The sequence below is a fragment of the Anastrepha obliqua genome, chromosome 5 (genome assembly GCF_027943255.1).
Source record: "Anastrepha obliqua isolate idAnaObli1 chromosome 5, idAnaObli1_1.0, whole genome shotgun sequence".
NCBI lineage: Eukaryota > Metazoa > Arthropoda > Insecta > Diptera > Tephritidae > Anastrepha > Anastrepha obliqua.
Window position 1 is genome coordinate 23,197,646 of NC_072896.1, and position 15,019 is coordinate 23,212,664.

At 32.5% G+C, this 15,019-nt stretch overlaps 1 protein-coding gene and 1 long non-coding RNA gene across 3 annotated transcripts; one reads left to right on the forward strand and one right to left on the reverse strand.

Moving 5' to 3' along the window:
* Positions 1–226: 226 nt before the first annotated feature.
* Positions 227–14,771, reverse strand: LOC129246937 (histone demethylase UTY). 2 transcript variants are annotated; one of them, XM_054885694.1, is made up of 15 exons: positions 14,643–14,771; positions 14,178–14,566; positions 13,704–13,812; positions 8,644–8,819; positions 8,414–8,542; positions 8,116–8,341; positions 7,874–8,051; positions 7,445–7,753; positions 6,011–6,575; positions 4,414–5,264; positions 4,056–4,180; positions 3,357–3,776; positions 2,938–3,147; positions 2,604–2,730; positions 227–2,331 (listed from the first exon to the last, which is right to left on the reverse strand). In XM_054885694.1, the coding sequence occupies exons 1-15, from the start codon at positions 14,705–14,707 to the stop codon at positions 2,119–2,121; spliced, it is 4,092 nt and encodes a 1,363-aa protein (XP_054741669.1). In that variant the 5' UTR covers positions 14,708–14,771; the 3' UTR covers positions 227–2,118. The 2 variants fall into 2 exon arrangements, with proteins under 2 accessions (XP_054741669.1, XP_054741670.1); XM_054885695.1 differs by lacking the exons at positions 13,704–13,812; positions 14,178–14,566; positions 14,643–14,771 and adding an exon at positions 12,623–13,157.
* Positions 5,668–9,405, forward strand: LOC129246939 (uncharacterized). The gene is made up of 3 exons (XR_008582528.1): positions 5,668–5,775; positions 9,029–9,191; positions 9,251–9,405. It is a non-coding gene; the product is annotated as an uncharacterized LOC129246939 (long non-coding RNA).
* Positions 14,772–15,019: the final 248 nt, after the last annotated feature.

Here is a 15,019-nt window from a genome sequence, read left to right on the forward strand (position 1 = left end):
CGCCTATGCCTTCTCAAAGACATACCGAGTCATCTGTGTACCAGTGCAGGGTAGACTCCTGGACTTTCTTTAAACTGTAGATCTCTCCATTTGTGGAGCATCAAGACCTACGCTACTATTAAGAGGAGGAGCACCTAATAGAAGTGTGCGCGGCAATTATTTTTTGTTTTTTTTTTCCTTTTTATAGGTATGCAAACAAATCGTAGTTTACTCAGAAAAACACAAGTTTTATAATTTCTTTTATTATTTATTAATTTCATACTACGTATAAATTATACAGAAATACGCATGAAATGTATCTTAGGTAAAGAATATTAAGTTAAATCAAGACGTAAGCCGCAGCCATTCACACATCGGATGACGCATGCATACGCGATTTAGCTTCAAATACCATACATTTGGATACCAAGAAATAGACTATTAATAAATATATTTACAGTGGATGAGACTTAAAAGAGCGTTGGACTTAATCTGCCAAGTCTGTTATGCGCATTGGTCAAGTCCGTTTCGAATTTAACTAAACTTGTAACTTGTAAACTTAGTAAGCATTTATTTACAATTCCGTACAATATTTCATAATTTTAGCACCCGTCTGCAACACTCCCATTGTGTTGGTAAAATTACAATAAACAAACACATAACTGCAGCATATGATTTTAAACAGATTTATAGCTTACAATTAAATATTAATTTGAACTGCTTTTTTTTTCTTTTGTGTATAGAAACGCTTAACAAAAAACTATGTGAAACGGACCGCCAATTAAACATAAACTTTTTACTTCAGCATAATTTGCCTTAAATGCCTTAGCAAGACATGGTCACCTTGTTTATTAGATGATTCTTTTTAATTTACTTGTTTCAAATATTGAACACTTATGTGTGTATGAATGTGTGATATACGTACTTCTAAAATATATTTTTATATTTTCCCAAATTATTATAAAAATATATTCGTTTGTTTCGCAGGCTTGTTTAAATCTAGAACTGATATTGGCCTGATTTGTTTGTTTAATATTCGATACAGCACACAATTTCACCGTATTTGTTTTGAAATTACATTTTGTATTTTGCTATTTCGTCCTCGTTACTTTTTCTTTTTTACTGAGATCATTAATTACATATACAGGTTTTATATATTTATTATATATTTGTATGCTTATGTAGAGACTTTTAGCTTGTTTTGAGCTTGCGCCATTTGTGACATTGGAATATTTCTAAAGACCGTAAATTCCAATGTACGCGCGCATGTTTGTGCATGCATACGTATGTATATGTATCGTATGTACGTTTTCGAACGATATTGAAAATTTCATTAATTATATAAACTGTACGATTAGGCAAACGACTTTAAACTTATCAAATATTTTCTCAATTTAACTAAAAAGTTTTATGCTAAAGAAATAATCTAATTGTCTTGATACTAATGCACATCTATGTATTCATGGATCGTATTTCATTTAAATTGCGGCTATGGTCAGGAGGTCAGTGCGTATTTTGTTACGACAAATACATATGTACGTGTATGTATAATTTGTTTAATTGAGTTAAATTAACCGAAAGATAAAACGTAGCTGCCTTCTGCTGTCCTAAAAAAAATACAAATCTTTCAATTGAATTAATAGTGCAACCCAATATATAATATTTAACAAACGCAATCCATTAATCGCACGCACATCTTTTACAAATACTTTCCACTCCAATATTATGTGCAGCATTTAAGTGGAACAAATTAAACATCTATAGCTTACAAGCATAATAATTATTTAAATGTATATGTATAATTTTCGCCAGTATATATATGTGTGTGTATAACCATGTATGTACGGTATAGATAATAATGCCTTAAGTACCTAAGAAATAAAATTACGTAGAACAATAATGATATTAGAGCTAATCGTCTATAATATGAAGAGCCTAAATTTACTCGTCGTAACATCTAAAATGAAATATTTTGTATAATATTATAAAAATATGCCTACGTAAGTATAATACCAGTGCATTTTTGTTGCCTATTATAAAAATTGTATAATTTTTTAATATTAGCAATAGACCTACTTCCGACATCTATGAAACTATGCAAATCAACTAAAGAATGTCTTTATCATTATCATTACAATATTAAATATTCGACGAATGCGGACTTTGTGGCAGTGTCTGTGGTGCTTTATATAACGTGAAAGCATCGTAAATTTGTAAAAGTTCCGATAGGCGATATTCCTCTAGACAAACGATACCTTGTAAATTTGGTGATAGCTTACGTGCGCACGCCATACAGTGCACAACGTGACGTTTCTCTTGTTCTCGTATAAATAAAATGTTAAAAACTTCAATCTGCAAGGTAAGAAAAACAAAAAAAATAAACATATGAATGAGAATTAAAAAAGTAAAATTCTTAAGCACAAATAAAATAATTTAAATTATTGTTGGTCTGTTCTCGAATGCACACAATCAATTGTGTACATGAAGGATATAGAGACCCATGTGCTTATCTCATAATATTCCGTCAGAGGGGCATTCAGAGTGCTACTTAAGTGTTCACTCCAAAGTATATCTGCGGACTCAACTCTGTTCTAACTTAGAAACTTAATTGCGACAAAACTTACCTCACATTGCCCACAGTAGTGAGAGGCTTCATTTTTCCCACGCCCGTGAAAGCGTACTTCCACACCTTTTGATTTCACATAATCCAAGCTATGCACCACATTTCTAAGGGTCTGAAGTAGACACATTCTAAAAGGACGAAAAAAAGAGATGCATTTGTTAGATTGTAATTTAAGCGAATGACTGCTGTTGAGGCTAATTATTTTATATATAATTTTTAATTTTTTGTTTAACTCATAAATTAAAAATTATCGAATAAATATTGTCAAAAAATGTGTCCAATCATTATTCGGGTAGGGTAATAATTTAATTTAATATGTGCTTAAAAAAACTTACTTCACAAGCTCAAAGAGTTTCGGATCCGAAACTTTAATGTTTCTTGCGAGATTCCAGCTCAGATGCACCATCGGCACAATACTTTTGAAGTTTTGCAATTTATTCCATTCGTAACGTTCAATTGCAAGCGAATATTGTCGCGCCGTTAGTGGGCCCACATTCCATGCAATATTATTACACCAACCAACTGACTGTACCCAATGTACGCAACTGAAATTGAAATATAATTTTCGTTATTTTACATTATTAAAATAAATATTAAAAAAAATGAAAATTCGTAGTGACTGCATTTTCAGATAATTTAATCTCTACAAAATCTGTTCAGTAGAACGAAAGTTAGTAATTAATTTGTGTTTAACATCATTAGCAAACAATACGTACTATGTACATAAATATCGTACAATTATAAATTTGCTTACCCTGCATTAACCCAGACCAAATCGCCTGGCCGTTGTATAAATCGATAAACGGGAATATTTTCTTTATATAAATCTTCCAGAACTGGCCACCACGACCCATGCAAATAGCTGATGTTATTTTTTTCGCAGAGATTATGTATACCACCCCAGTAAGCATCCGGCACAGCAAACCATTCACAATCGCCCGGTCCAATGTTTATATTGATCGAACAGAAATTGTTGTTTTCTTGATGGCCCGGTGTTCGGCTTCCCGGCACTTTCATATATAATTGTACGGTATTCATGCCCAAAATGACGTGACCTACATGTGAAAGCATGTTGGCTGCCGAAATGACGCGCGCAAATGCCGGTAGCTTTTGCAACTCGGCCAGCTGTGTACGCCATTTTCGTTCGTCTGATAAGTCTACATTGGTGCCAAATCTGAAAGTTACAAAAATTTATTAATATTCGCATACTAGTTTTAAACATTTATAATAATATATAATATAAAAAATAAAAAAACGGTATTCGTTTATCGGGAGCCCTACTATCAAACGCCGTTCATTTACGAAAATTCGGAAACGGTGTTAGCGAATGGCCCTGCTTTAATATTTGCACTTCATTGAAAAAATATTGATAAAAGTAAAACCAATACTTTATTACTAAACTTAAAGTGCAAAACCTTTTTTTTATTAGATATATGCAGATACACAAATTTACCTCAACATTTTGTTGCCATTTTTGAGCTTTTTCCGCTTTCCATTTACATTTGAATTGCTTACAGAATCTTTCGAATCCGAGTCAGACATCGTTTGTACACCAGTTGGACCTTTATCTTGTTCATCCTGTAATCAAAATAAAAAACATCAAATTAATAATTGAAAGTTAATTAATACGCAAAAAAATAGTTTAATAATCATGCTAGCATTTAAACGAACAGCTATAGATTACATTTTCAGTTAAATAAATCTCATCATCATTCTTATCTTTACTATGTAGAACGAAAGTTATTTAAAATTGATATCATCATACAATTGTACGCACGTAGAAAAACTTATATATGTGACTTTTTACTTACCTTCAGACTGTCTTGAAAGCTTGACGCTTGGTACTGCGCATACTTCGCAATAGTTGTATGAGATCTATGCGAAATGCAGGCCCACACTCGTTTTGCTTGTGACGCATCCCAATTTTCATCCGGCGACTGATGAACTTGTGTGCGTACCTCGACGCTGTGATCAGGATTGGCTTCTACAAGTGTTTTGGTGGAGAACAGACCCAAGTCTAATTTAAGTGCGCCCGCCAGGCCCCGTACTACTGCTATTGGATGCTTCAGGCAAAACTCTTGCAGCTGAGGACTGAACGCGTGTTTCTTATTTTCCAAATGAACTGATGGTGTGGGTGGTAAAAGTTGTTCACGCGTTAGACGCTGTGGCGGACAATCAGGCGGAGAAGGTGGTGGTGCATTTATATGTAAAACGGAACAATGAGGGGGTGGTTCATCGAGTGGTAGATTCTTAACAGCTGCTACTAATTGCTTGGAATCCATTTGTATGCTAAATTTTGACGACTCTTCATTATCATCGTCAAACTTTTCTCTGTCTTCATGTTCCTCCTCCCGAAAATTTTCCAATTTAACATCCGAACCTTCTTGTGTATCGATTTCCTCTTTCACTGTATCAGCATTCGCTGAACTACTTGGTGCTGCGGACACGTGCTTTCCGCTGCCAGTTGGAGTGCGCGCATTCCTTTTATCAACAGTTCCTGAATTTTTATCAAGTCCATTAAATAGATCTTCAGAAGTGCCTTCAATATCTTCTTCCTTGATATCTAAATTCTCGGCATTGAACGTCTTTAAGAGATCTTCGGCAAACGTGGATGTTAAGTCTTTTTGTGAGAGAAATGCCGTTAGCTCTTGATCGCTTACACCTGCAATAGGAAGATATGTGTTACAAAAGATTTTATAATTTCGAATAAGTACATTGCCCAGAATTTCTTTTTTTTTTTTAATTTCTCTTAACCTAGATGGCACTTCTTCGCCCATTTTTAAGTCGGTGGAAAATGGGTTTATTTGATTAGTTTATGTAAATTAAAAAAAATATACAAACTCTGAAAATCAACTAATAATAGTATAATACTACTACTACTACTATACTAATCCAGTAATTATCCAGTTTGTGGGGCGCCTAGAATAATTTTATAATAAAAAAAACGGATAACGGCGATTATATAATATATAACTCATAATTTCCTGACAGAAGCGCATGCTACTAAAATGAGTTCACTCCACATTATATCTGAGAACTAGGTAACATATTTCTATAGTGTAATGACACAAAGTATGCCAGGTAGCAGACTTGGCAGTTAAACAGTAATTTTCTTTTTTTCATTCTCCTCATTTCTAAAAATTCAAATAAAGAAACTTCGCGTAAACTTTTGCGTAAGTAAAGCTGGCTAGCACACTTTCACTTATTATACTATGCATATTTCTTTATCTAAAAATATTTCTCACCTAAACCGTAAAGAATTTTTTCTATTCAAATTAATAATTGAATGAAAGGTTAGAATATTTAGGTTTTAGGTTATGTTTTATACCGCATGTACGTACGCACACGTGGCTACATTCGTTGAAAAATCTATTTCGCGTTTGTATATAATTTTGTATATGTACCCACCTAACTGATCACTAGTCGGTGATAACTGCGTCAACTCCCCAGATACAATTCCCGACGCAGATGACTTTGGCACTGATGTTTTTGCTTGTTCTTCAATAGTTCCAGCGTATGTGGGAGGGGGATTCACATTTGGCGGCGCTGTCGAAGACTCATTTATAGCCGCGTGCGTTACCGACGACGATGAACTCGTTGAACGCATGGGATGTCCTGTCGCAGCCTGTTGCGACTGAGTTTGTATCAACTGTTGCTGTTGTGGCTGTGATTGAGCATTTTGCGCCAATTGACACGTGTTCTGTTGTCTCATTGCCTGTTGGTATTGTTGCATAAGCCGATATTGACTGCTGAGTTGTTGGAACACCGCCTGTTCTTGATGGTTAAGCGTGCTTTGGTTTTGTTGTAAAAATTGTAATGTTTGTAATTGTTGCTGTGAAAGGAAGAAAGCAGGCTGGGCTGGGCGATTGCCCGATTCCGTGTGTTGGAGCGCCTCATCCTTGAAACGCTTTGTTGGTACAGTATTTAAATTCTGATGCGGATGTGGATACGGTGGAGGTGGACCTTGTATTACCTGTAAATTAAAATATTACACTATTGATAACATTCAAATTGATTTCCATATAGAATATATGTACTTTTGAATAACTCGTGTAAAACTGCTCAACAAGAAATTTTCAACCAACTTACGCTTAACCTGACAAAAAATTAAATGAACACGTGAACACGAACAGCGTTACCAATAACTTATCGCATCGTATGCTATTTGCGCGGCGTTGCCAATAGTTATAAATTTATGTATTTTACGTTCTCTGGTTACACTCCAGTAGGGGACCTCAGAAAAATATTTTAGTAGTTTTTTTATTCAAAAAATATTCTCGAAGAATTGTAACAAAGAAAACTATGTAGTCAAATTTAATAATATAGCTTGAAAACTTTAAACTATAGTAGATCCAAAAATAAGTCAACAATTTAAAATTTGTGGTTTATTGAACAACTAAAAAGGACGATTATTTATTATTAAGGTTTAAATTAAAAGCATCCCATTAAAAAAATATGTATTTATTTTTACTTAGGGAGTCATAGTAAATTGAAAACTTTCAAATCGTTTTTCGTGACATTTAGTTTTTTTGGATTACAACATTCTTGCGACAATTGAGTAATATGTGCATATAAGTACTTGATGTTCACACAGCTTTCAAAGACCCACATATACATATTCAAGTTTAAAATAATTCTTAAGATAGTTATAACAAACACCCGAAACCTTTTCCTGGTATAGTCTATGGCAAACTCATTTAATGGCAAATGACAAAGTTGAGAGTAATAACCGAATTAAAACCTGGGTTTTTAATCTAGTCTTTATCAATAGAATGGATGAATTTGCTTTTTTTGAAACCTAAATTCTATAAAATTATTATAGGAAAGAAAAATCTAACATACCGAACCATGGGCACTTTTGCCATATTGCCGTTGCTGCACATGTGTGGCTTGCTGATGTTGTTGCCTCGAACTCATCTCCAAAGAAATTGGTAAATTCCACGCTTCTTCAATAGAACACAATTGCCTTCTTTTCGAAGTAATACTTGGCATAGGCGCTTGAGCTAATTGAGCTTCTAAAAATTTTATACGTTGGGTCAATCCTTTACCCAATCCTTGACACTCTCGAGCTGTCAGATTTCCTGTCGGACGTAGTTTCAAATTTAAATTTCCAACTTTGCTTTCGTTGGCCGAAACTTTTGGTTGGGTATTCTATAAGTATATTTAAAAAATAAAAATGTAAATAAATAAAATTTGCGGTCAAGCTAAATATTTAAGTTTAAGTGAATATCAAATATGAAAAATATATTCAAGTTACTCAAATAAACTAACATTTTTTATGCTTCTTGTAGCATTTAAATAACATGCATATGCATCCCTCGGTTGACCGCAACTCTCATATAATATCCCCAAGTTCGTCCACGCCGCCTTATGATTCTTGTCTAGTTGAACTGCACATATATACGCTTGTAAAGCATCTGTCGGTTGACTCTGCTGTTGATACAATACCCTATATCAGGTAAAAGAAAAATCCTTTAATTGTTTTTATACAATTGTAATGTTATATATATTACCCGATAGAACACCATGTATCGGCGTTCCCTTCACTCTTTTCCACAGAGTTTCTGTAAGCTATGAACGCGTCATGGACTTTATTAATGCCAGCATAACATCTGCCTAATAAATACAATGATTGTCCAGATTTCGGATTTGCTTCAATTGACTTTTGTAAACATATTATTGCATAATTATCTCGTTGTTTTTTATCTCCCAATGATTCTACACAATGATACATCCAACCTAAACATAAAACATAATGTAAGATACCATACTTGTAATTTATATATTTATTGCGTGCGTACTCATACATACCTAATTGTCTATAAATGTCAGCTTTCAATTCCAATGTCAGCTCTTTATTACTGAGAAGGTGCTCGTAGGCCTCTTTGGCCGCTTTATGTTTGTTATAAACTTCATATAGATGGGCAATATGAAATTTTACTAAAAAAAAGCATAATCAAGTAAGAATATTTACATACATATACTATACATATACATACAATATTCAGTTATATATTGTTAAAAAACGTATTGAGACTTACTTTGCAGTTTAGAAAATGTACACGGAGAATTGTCAATCTGTGCTAGTTTCAAGTGCTTCAGAGACAGTTTATATTCCCCAAAGACTTTAAGCATAAGACCAACGCGTAAATGTGCTTCACTTGCACGTATAAAATTCGGGTCTTGATAAAGTAAGCTCCGAAACGCTCGAATAGACCTAAAAAATTAATATACAATAAATAAAAATTATGGATAAAATAAAATAAAATATATATATTTATCAACCAGCAGCGATTATTATAAAAGGTAGCCCGGACAGTCGATATCTAATCTAACTAACGACCCAGATTTATATCTGAACCAGGACTGTCACTCCCAAAGCATTCCCCAGCATTAACTTAGATTATATTGTTTCTTTTTTTTAAGTTCGGTAACATATTCCTGCTAGATGGCTTTAAACGTGTAATAAATTTTCGCTGGATCTGGTAACACTATAATGGATTTGGAATGAGAAACTTTGTGGATCGAAAAAAAAGTTTACTTTGCTTTTTTTACCGTAAAGAATGCAACCAAGGCGAATCCACACAAGGTGAGTTCCATATAGAAGCTGACAGGCATGTACAAAATTGGTATTTTATTCTTTGTTAGTACATTTTTGGGTGCAAAAATACCCGAGGACAATTTATGAATGTTTGACCATGTTCAATAAACTAAATATTGATGTACAGTTTGAAGACGTCCGAACTTTTTGTACGTTTTTGCTGTTTTTGTTAAATGAAATACATATTTATTTTGTCCCTTTTGTGCCTATTGTAATATTAAATATACATAAAGTTATAATATGAAAACTCTCGTTTATTTTTGTTTATGGCTTTGTTTTAAAAATAGTGGGGTATGTCTATTGGTTTAATTTTCAAAAAGTACATTCAGCTCGTTGAAAGTATAAAACAACAACAAAATAAACCATCAAATCACAAGAAAAAAACGAGTCAGCTGTTCTACTGATATCACCTTGTATAGTTTCGACTTGTCACTTGCCAAAAAAATGCTGACGAACATGATGCGGTGATAAAATGGCAGATACCAAATGGTTTTCTGGTTTTCATTCTGAAAACGTTAATGAAATCATTAAAAATACGAGGAAAACCGGCTGAGAAACCAAAAATTCATCATCAAATAATTGCAAAAAAAATGTATTATGAACATTTATGTAGTGCCGTTGAAGGAACGGAAGACTCACAGTTTGGCTTAGATGTTTTAATATACATATCTCATATACAGTATTAGCTAAAACAAAAGTTCTCGTTTACAGAATTTCAAATAATGCTAAATAATAAAACAAAAACGTAAAATATTTTATTTTTGTTCTTTATATAAAAAATTAAAATGAAAAATACGGAATTTATCTTTTTTGTTTTTTGGTAATTTCTTATAAAAAAATAGCTAAAAGATAAAACAGAATTTTTATATAGAATATTTGTAGTACAAAAAGTGCAAATTTTGAATTATTATTGTATTTTTAATTGCAAAAATATATAATCTTCTTGTTGAGAAAATAACTCCTATATAACAACATAGCAGTTAAATTTATAGATTAAAAAGATATTTTGAAAAATCTTCCCATTGAAAAACCGTGCTATGAAAACTTGCAATATATTATAAACACTTTAATAAGTATTAACTCTATCTCACTCAAATCCAGACACATAGATAGTTGTTCTAATATAATAGACGTTATAAGTAAAAAACGAAATCATCTAGAGACATACATATAGGGCTATATGTATATGCATATGTATATGAATTATATAAATTTTCCTTCTTATTGTTTTATTTGTGTGGTAAAAAACGAGGGATTCCGTCGGCCGAAAAAAGGAAAAAAAAATACAAAAATTATTATTTTTTTGAGCAATTTCAATTGTTTCTCTATCGTATTACATCACTATATAGCAAGGATAGTACTCAATTCGCCTTGACTGTGTAATAGGAGTTTATAGTCTTGTTGTTGTTGTTTTAACAGTAGTAGTACGCCTCAGAATGGGCCAGTTGACTGATAGCAAAATAGATTATGTATTTTTGAGTCGAAGGCGCCACACACAAAGGCGCCGGAATGCACAAAAACTGGTAATTTTCTCCTTTTGCCGCATGGCAAGTGCGGCGAATATGAAAACTGTTTAAACGAGAAGATTGTTCTCGCGCAAATTTTTATCGATAGTGTTTTTTTATTATATTAAATTAAATGCAGAAAACAAATGAAAATCAAATTAAGTCAATTAAAATGCTACCTTATATTTACGATACTTAAAAGAGTAGAGAGATTTATTCAAGTTGTCTTAAAAAATGAATGTGCGTGCCGATTTTCAAGTTATTGTCCACCCTCCGTCTACGAGTTCTATAAATTCTATTAAAAACCCATTTCGCTTCAATAAGCAATAATTACTATTTTGTAATATAGTATAATATATTTCCCAACCAATAAAAACCTGTTTATACAACACGAAATATGATATTTGCTTTCACGACAAGAACATCTGTTACTTTTTTGTTTACATGCGGCATGCGTTCATTGTGGTACCACGAAACGTTTTACACGTTACGTCAGTTGAAAGCAGTGCCGCAACAGACAGATCGGACCCATTGAGACCGCCCTATTAATCTTAGCCCATCTGAAGTTTTTTAATTACAAACGTTTTCACCGTTTAATTTTTTAATACTATGAATATTTAGTGCCTTAATTTTGGTCAATACTGCATATATATTTAGATCTGAAATTGCACCCTAAGGCTATCATTTATTTTGCTATATACAGAGCTCACCAGCCAAAATTATACATATTGGTTATAATGAAGCTCATGAAATATAAATTTATATATATAAATCAGAACAATTACATCTGATTTTCTAAAATTTGTTAACACACTTTTTATCTAGGTAACCCAATATACTCGTACATATGTACATATCAAATGGTTTTGTTTTAAATTTTATTTATGTTGTGTTTGTCGACTTCGCAATCGTAATTCCTACTAGTATGTACATATGATACAGGCGGGCATCTGAATTTATTAAAAATTATAAAAAAAGCCGTGCAAGCAAGTCGTCTAACTTCGGTATATAACAGATGAGTTATTGGTTTCATTAGTAGATAAAAACCTAAGATATTTTTGGACATCTGATGTGAAAATATTAAGAAAAATATATAAATACATGTAAAAATATAAATATATATATATATAATATATATATTCATATGTCTTTACATATATGTATAAAGTATTATTTAAAGAACTGTTATCTTTCAGAAAATCGTCCATTTGTTCAATGATGTAAATACAAATTCCCAAGAGGCATACAATTGAAACTCAAAATATATTTAGCTTTTCAAAATACTGGAATAAAACAAAATATTATTAGCTTTGGCCTCCCGCAAACAGCTTTTCTACATACACGAAAATATCACCATTTATTTCCGCCCTACGTGGGGTAAAGTAGTATAGATTTGTGTGTGCAGTTTGAGAGCAAGAATAATATATTTCCTTACATAGCTGTGTGGCTTTGCAAAAACAGACAAAAAAATTCTTAAGTAAAAAAAATTAAAAAAATCCCTTTTCGTACCACCCCAAGATGCATATTTATGCACTAGCGCAATACTCAGATACATAATAGTGCATATGTGTTCTACTAGAGACGGTTCAATAGCGTAGCACCCGTGCCTACGTGACCAGACATTCCGCATACATTTTATATGTATGCCATAGAAAAATATCTAAATCATTTTTACACATGTAATATTATTTAATACGTTTACATTTTGTTTACTATGCTTTGATTACGAAATCAGCATCTATTTGAGAGACAAAGTGTACATTTTTTGTTTATCAAGTTAAGAACTATGTTCTTGTGTTTGTTATTAAGCAGACATACATAGCTAGTATATACATGTGTATGTACGTTTTCACTTTGGCATTATAAAGACTAATGTCAATAAACTGTAATTTTTTAGCATTTCCTGGTACTTACGTATTTCCTAATACATTTCTCTAAATTAATTAGAAGTCGGGGAAATTTTGATATTTTTACAAGTGGCGGCGGGTAGGTACATGAAAACAAATGCATTAGATTATGGCTCCCTTCTTGAAATATTGGTGTATACACATACTAACACCACCAAACAATTTTCATGTACTTCACAAAATATTCTTGTTAATGTTTACATTGTCCGCTTATATTAAATGTTATAAATTTGTATTCGAAACATATTTAGTTATTTCATTAAGATATTTCGGTGTTTAAATTTGTTTTAGGTTATTAAAAGTTTTGCTCTTAATTTATCAAAGTAAGACGTTTACACATATTCATCAATTAGTCACAAAAGCATCCGTCATAATTAACCGCACAATGCATAAAAACTTGATTTACAGTACTTTTTTTTGAATTTTGTTTTGTTAACTTCTTACAAATACACTAAATTCTACTTTTTATTACTACAATTAAAATCACTCAATGGCAGTGAGAAATAAATATGGCGGACTCAACCGCACAAAGGCAGTGCATCGTGCCCTACGGAAGGAGTTAAGCGAACTAAAAAAGAAAACATGGGAAATATTATACTCAGTGTTGCCATCGCATTGCACTTTAGTACTAAGTACGGTCTAATATTTTATTGACTACAAATTCGTTGGCAACACCTTCATCAAATTAGGGGATTTTTTATTTGGAATGGGGACCAACGAGTTGATTTTGTGTATTTATTATGAATATTATTAACTTTACAAGCCAAAGAATCAATTCGTCATTGTAGCGATGCAACCAAAAATAAAATTGAGTTGCCTTTATGACATACAGTCCAATGTTACAGATATTTTTCAGTTCAGTGTCCACTGCGCGCATTTGGTTAACTTGCACTGCTAAAAAAATAACTACAACAACAACAACAACTAACATTGCTTCAGGGACTTTAATATATCATTATATTCACATGTGACACCATCTGAATACTCGATATATTTGTATTTACCTTAGGAGTTAAGAGAATTATGTTAAGCTTGAGAAGACCTTTCTACCCAAACTGTTATTTATAAATATTTATAAAAGTACTCACCATCTAAATGCATTAAAATGAAAATAAACCATTCCAAGGCCATACAGAAAAGGCAAGTTTTTCCAATTCTTCGAGCACAATTGATAATACTTCTGGTACGCTGCAAGCGCTGTAATTGAGTTTTAAAATAAAAATTAGTTCTTAAATTTATAATTTCTTTTTGAAAAATCCAAATATACTAAAGTACAAGCATACAAATAAGTTTTTGTTTTAACATAGGAAAAGTAAACTTGTAGTCCGAGTAAAATCGAAAAAATAAAAATCGCGCAATTTTCATGTCACACATATTATTGCCCGGTAGGGTGTAAAGCAGATATAAAACTTCCCGGCTGTTAATGAAAATCGTTGCTCAATATATTGTCCGTATATTGTATATAACGTCTTTGTATTTATGATAACCCAAACTAACCAATTTCGTTTGTTTACCAACTTAAGAGGTTTGGACAGATTTCGCTCTATCCATAGCATACATACCTTCATCGTACTCTTCCAAAAGTAAATGAAGGTGGCCCAGCTTACAATACGTCATAACATCTACACGCAGTTTACTTTCATTATCACTATCCGGAGTTGCTGTAGAGATTTCTTCTGATTTTTGTTCGTCTTTTCTTTTGGGACTTGGAAAGTCAACAGGCACTTGGGTACTGTTTTCTTTATATACTTCATCATTTCCCTGCTCTGTCTTCATCACATGTGAGTTCGTTTCGTGAGGCACATCCTCTGATTTTATTGCGGTCTTTGCACTTTGCTCTTCTTCCTTTGTTGATATAATAACATGTTGTAGAATTTTCACGGCACGCTCCACAATAATGCGTATTGGAGCGTTTTCAGGCGCTGCCAGTTTTAGAAAACCAAACTGGCGACTGTGTAGCAGAGGTGAGAATGTTGTTGCAATTAAAGAAAATTGTCTTCTTAAAATAAGAGTAATTGAAAACACACCTGTCCAAGTCGGCTATGAAGTGCATTTCCTCAACTGTAAGATTGTCTTCAGCACCAAAATCCATTTTTGTTTAATAAATTCTACGGCAACTAAAACAAACGTGTAAACTCGCAACAAAAAACAGGGTATACAATTCGTTGCCACCTTTCTGTGTTTTGACAATTGTACTCAAATTTAGTTACGTAAAATTGACGAACGTTATGGTACCCCAAAGCGCAACAGGGTAAAACATGTGCTTATACTTTGATAATTATCTGCACTAAGTTTGAAGGCTCTGTGGACAATAATTTTCGTTAAAACATTTTCTTTTATATTATATTATATTTTTTATTATATAATATAATAATATCGTATTTATTTAAAGGCTGCCAAGGTT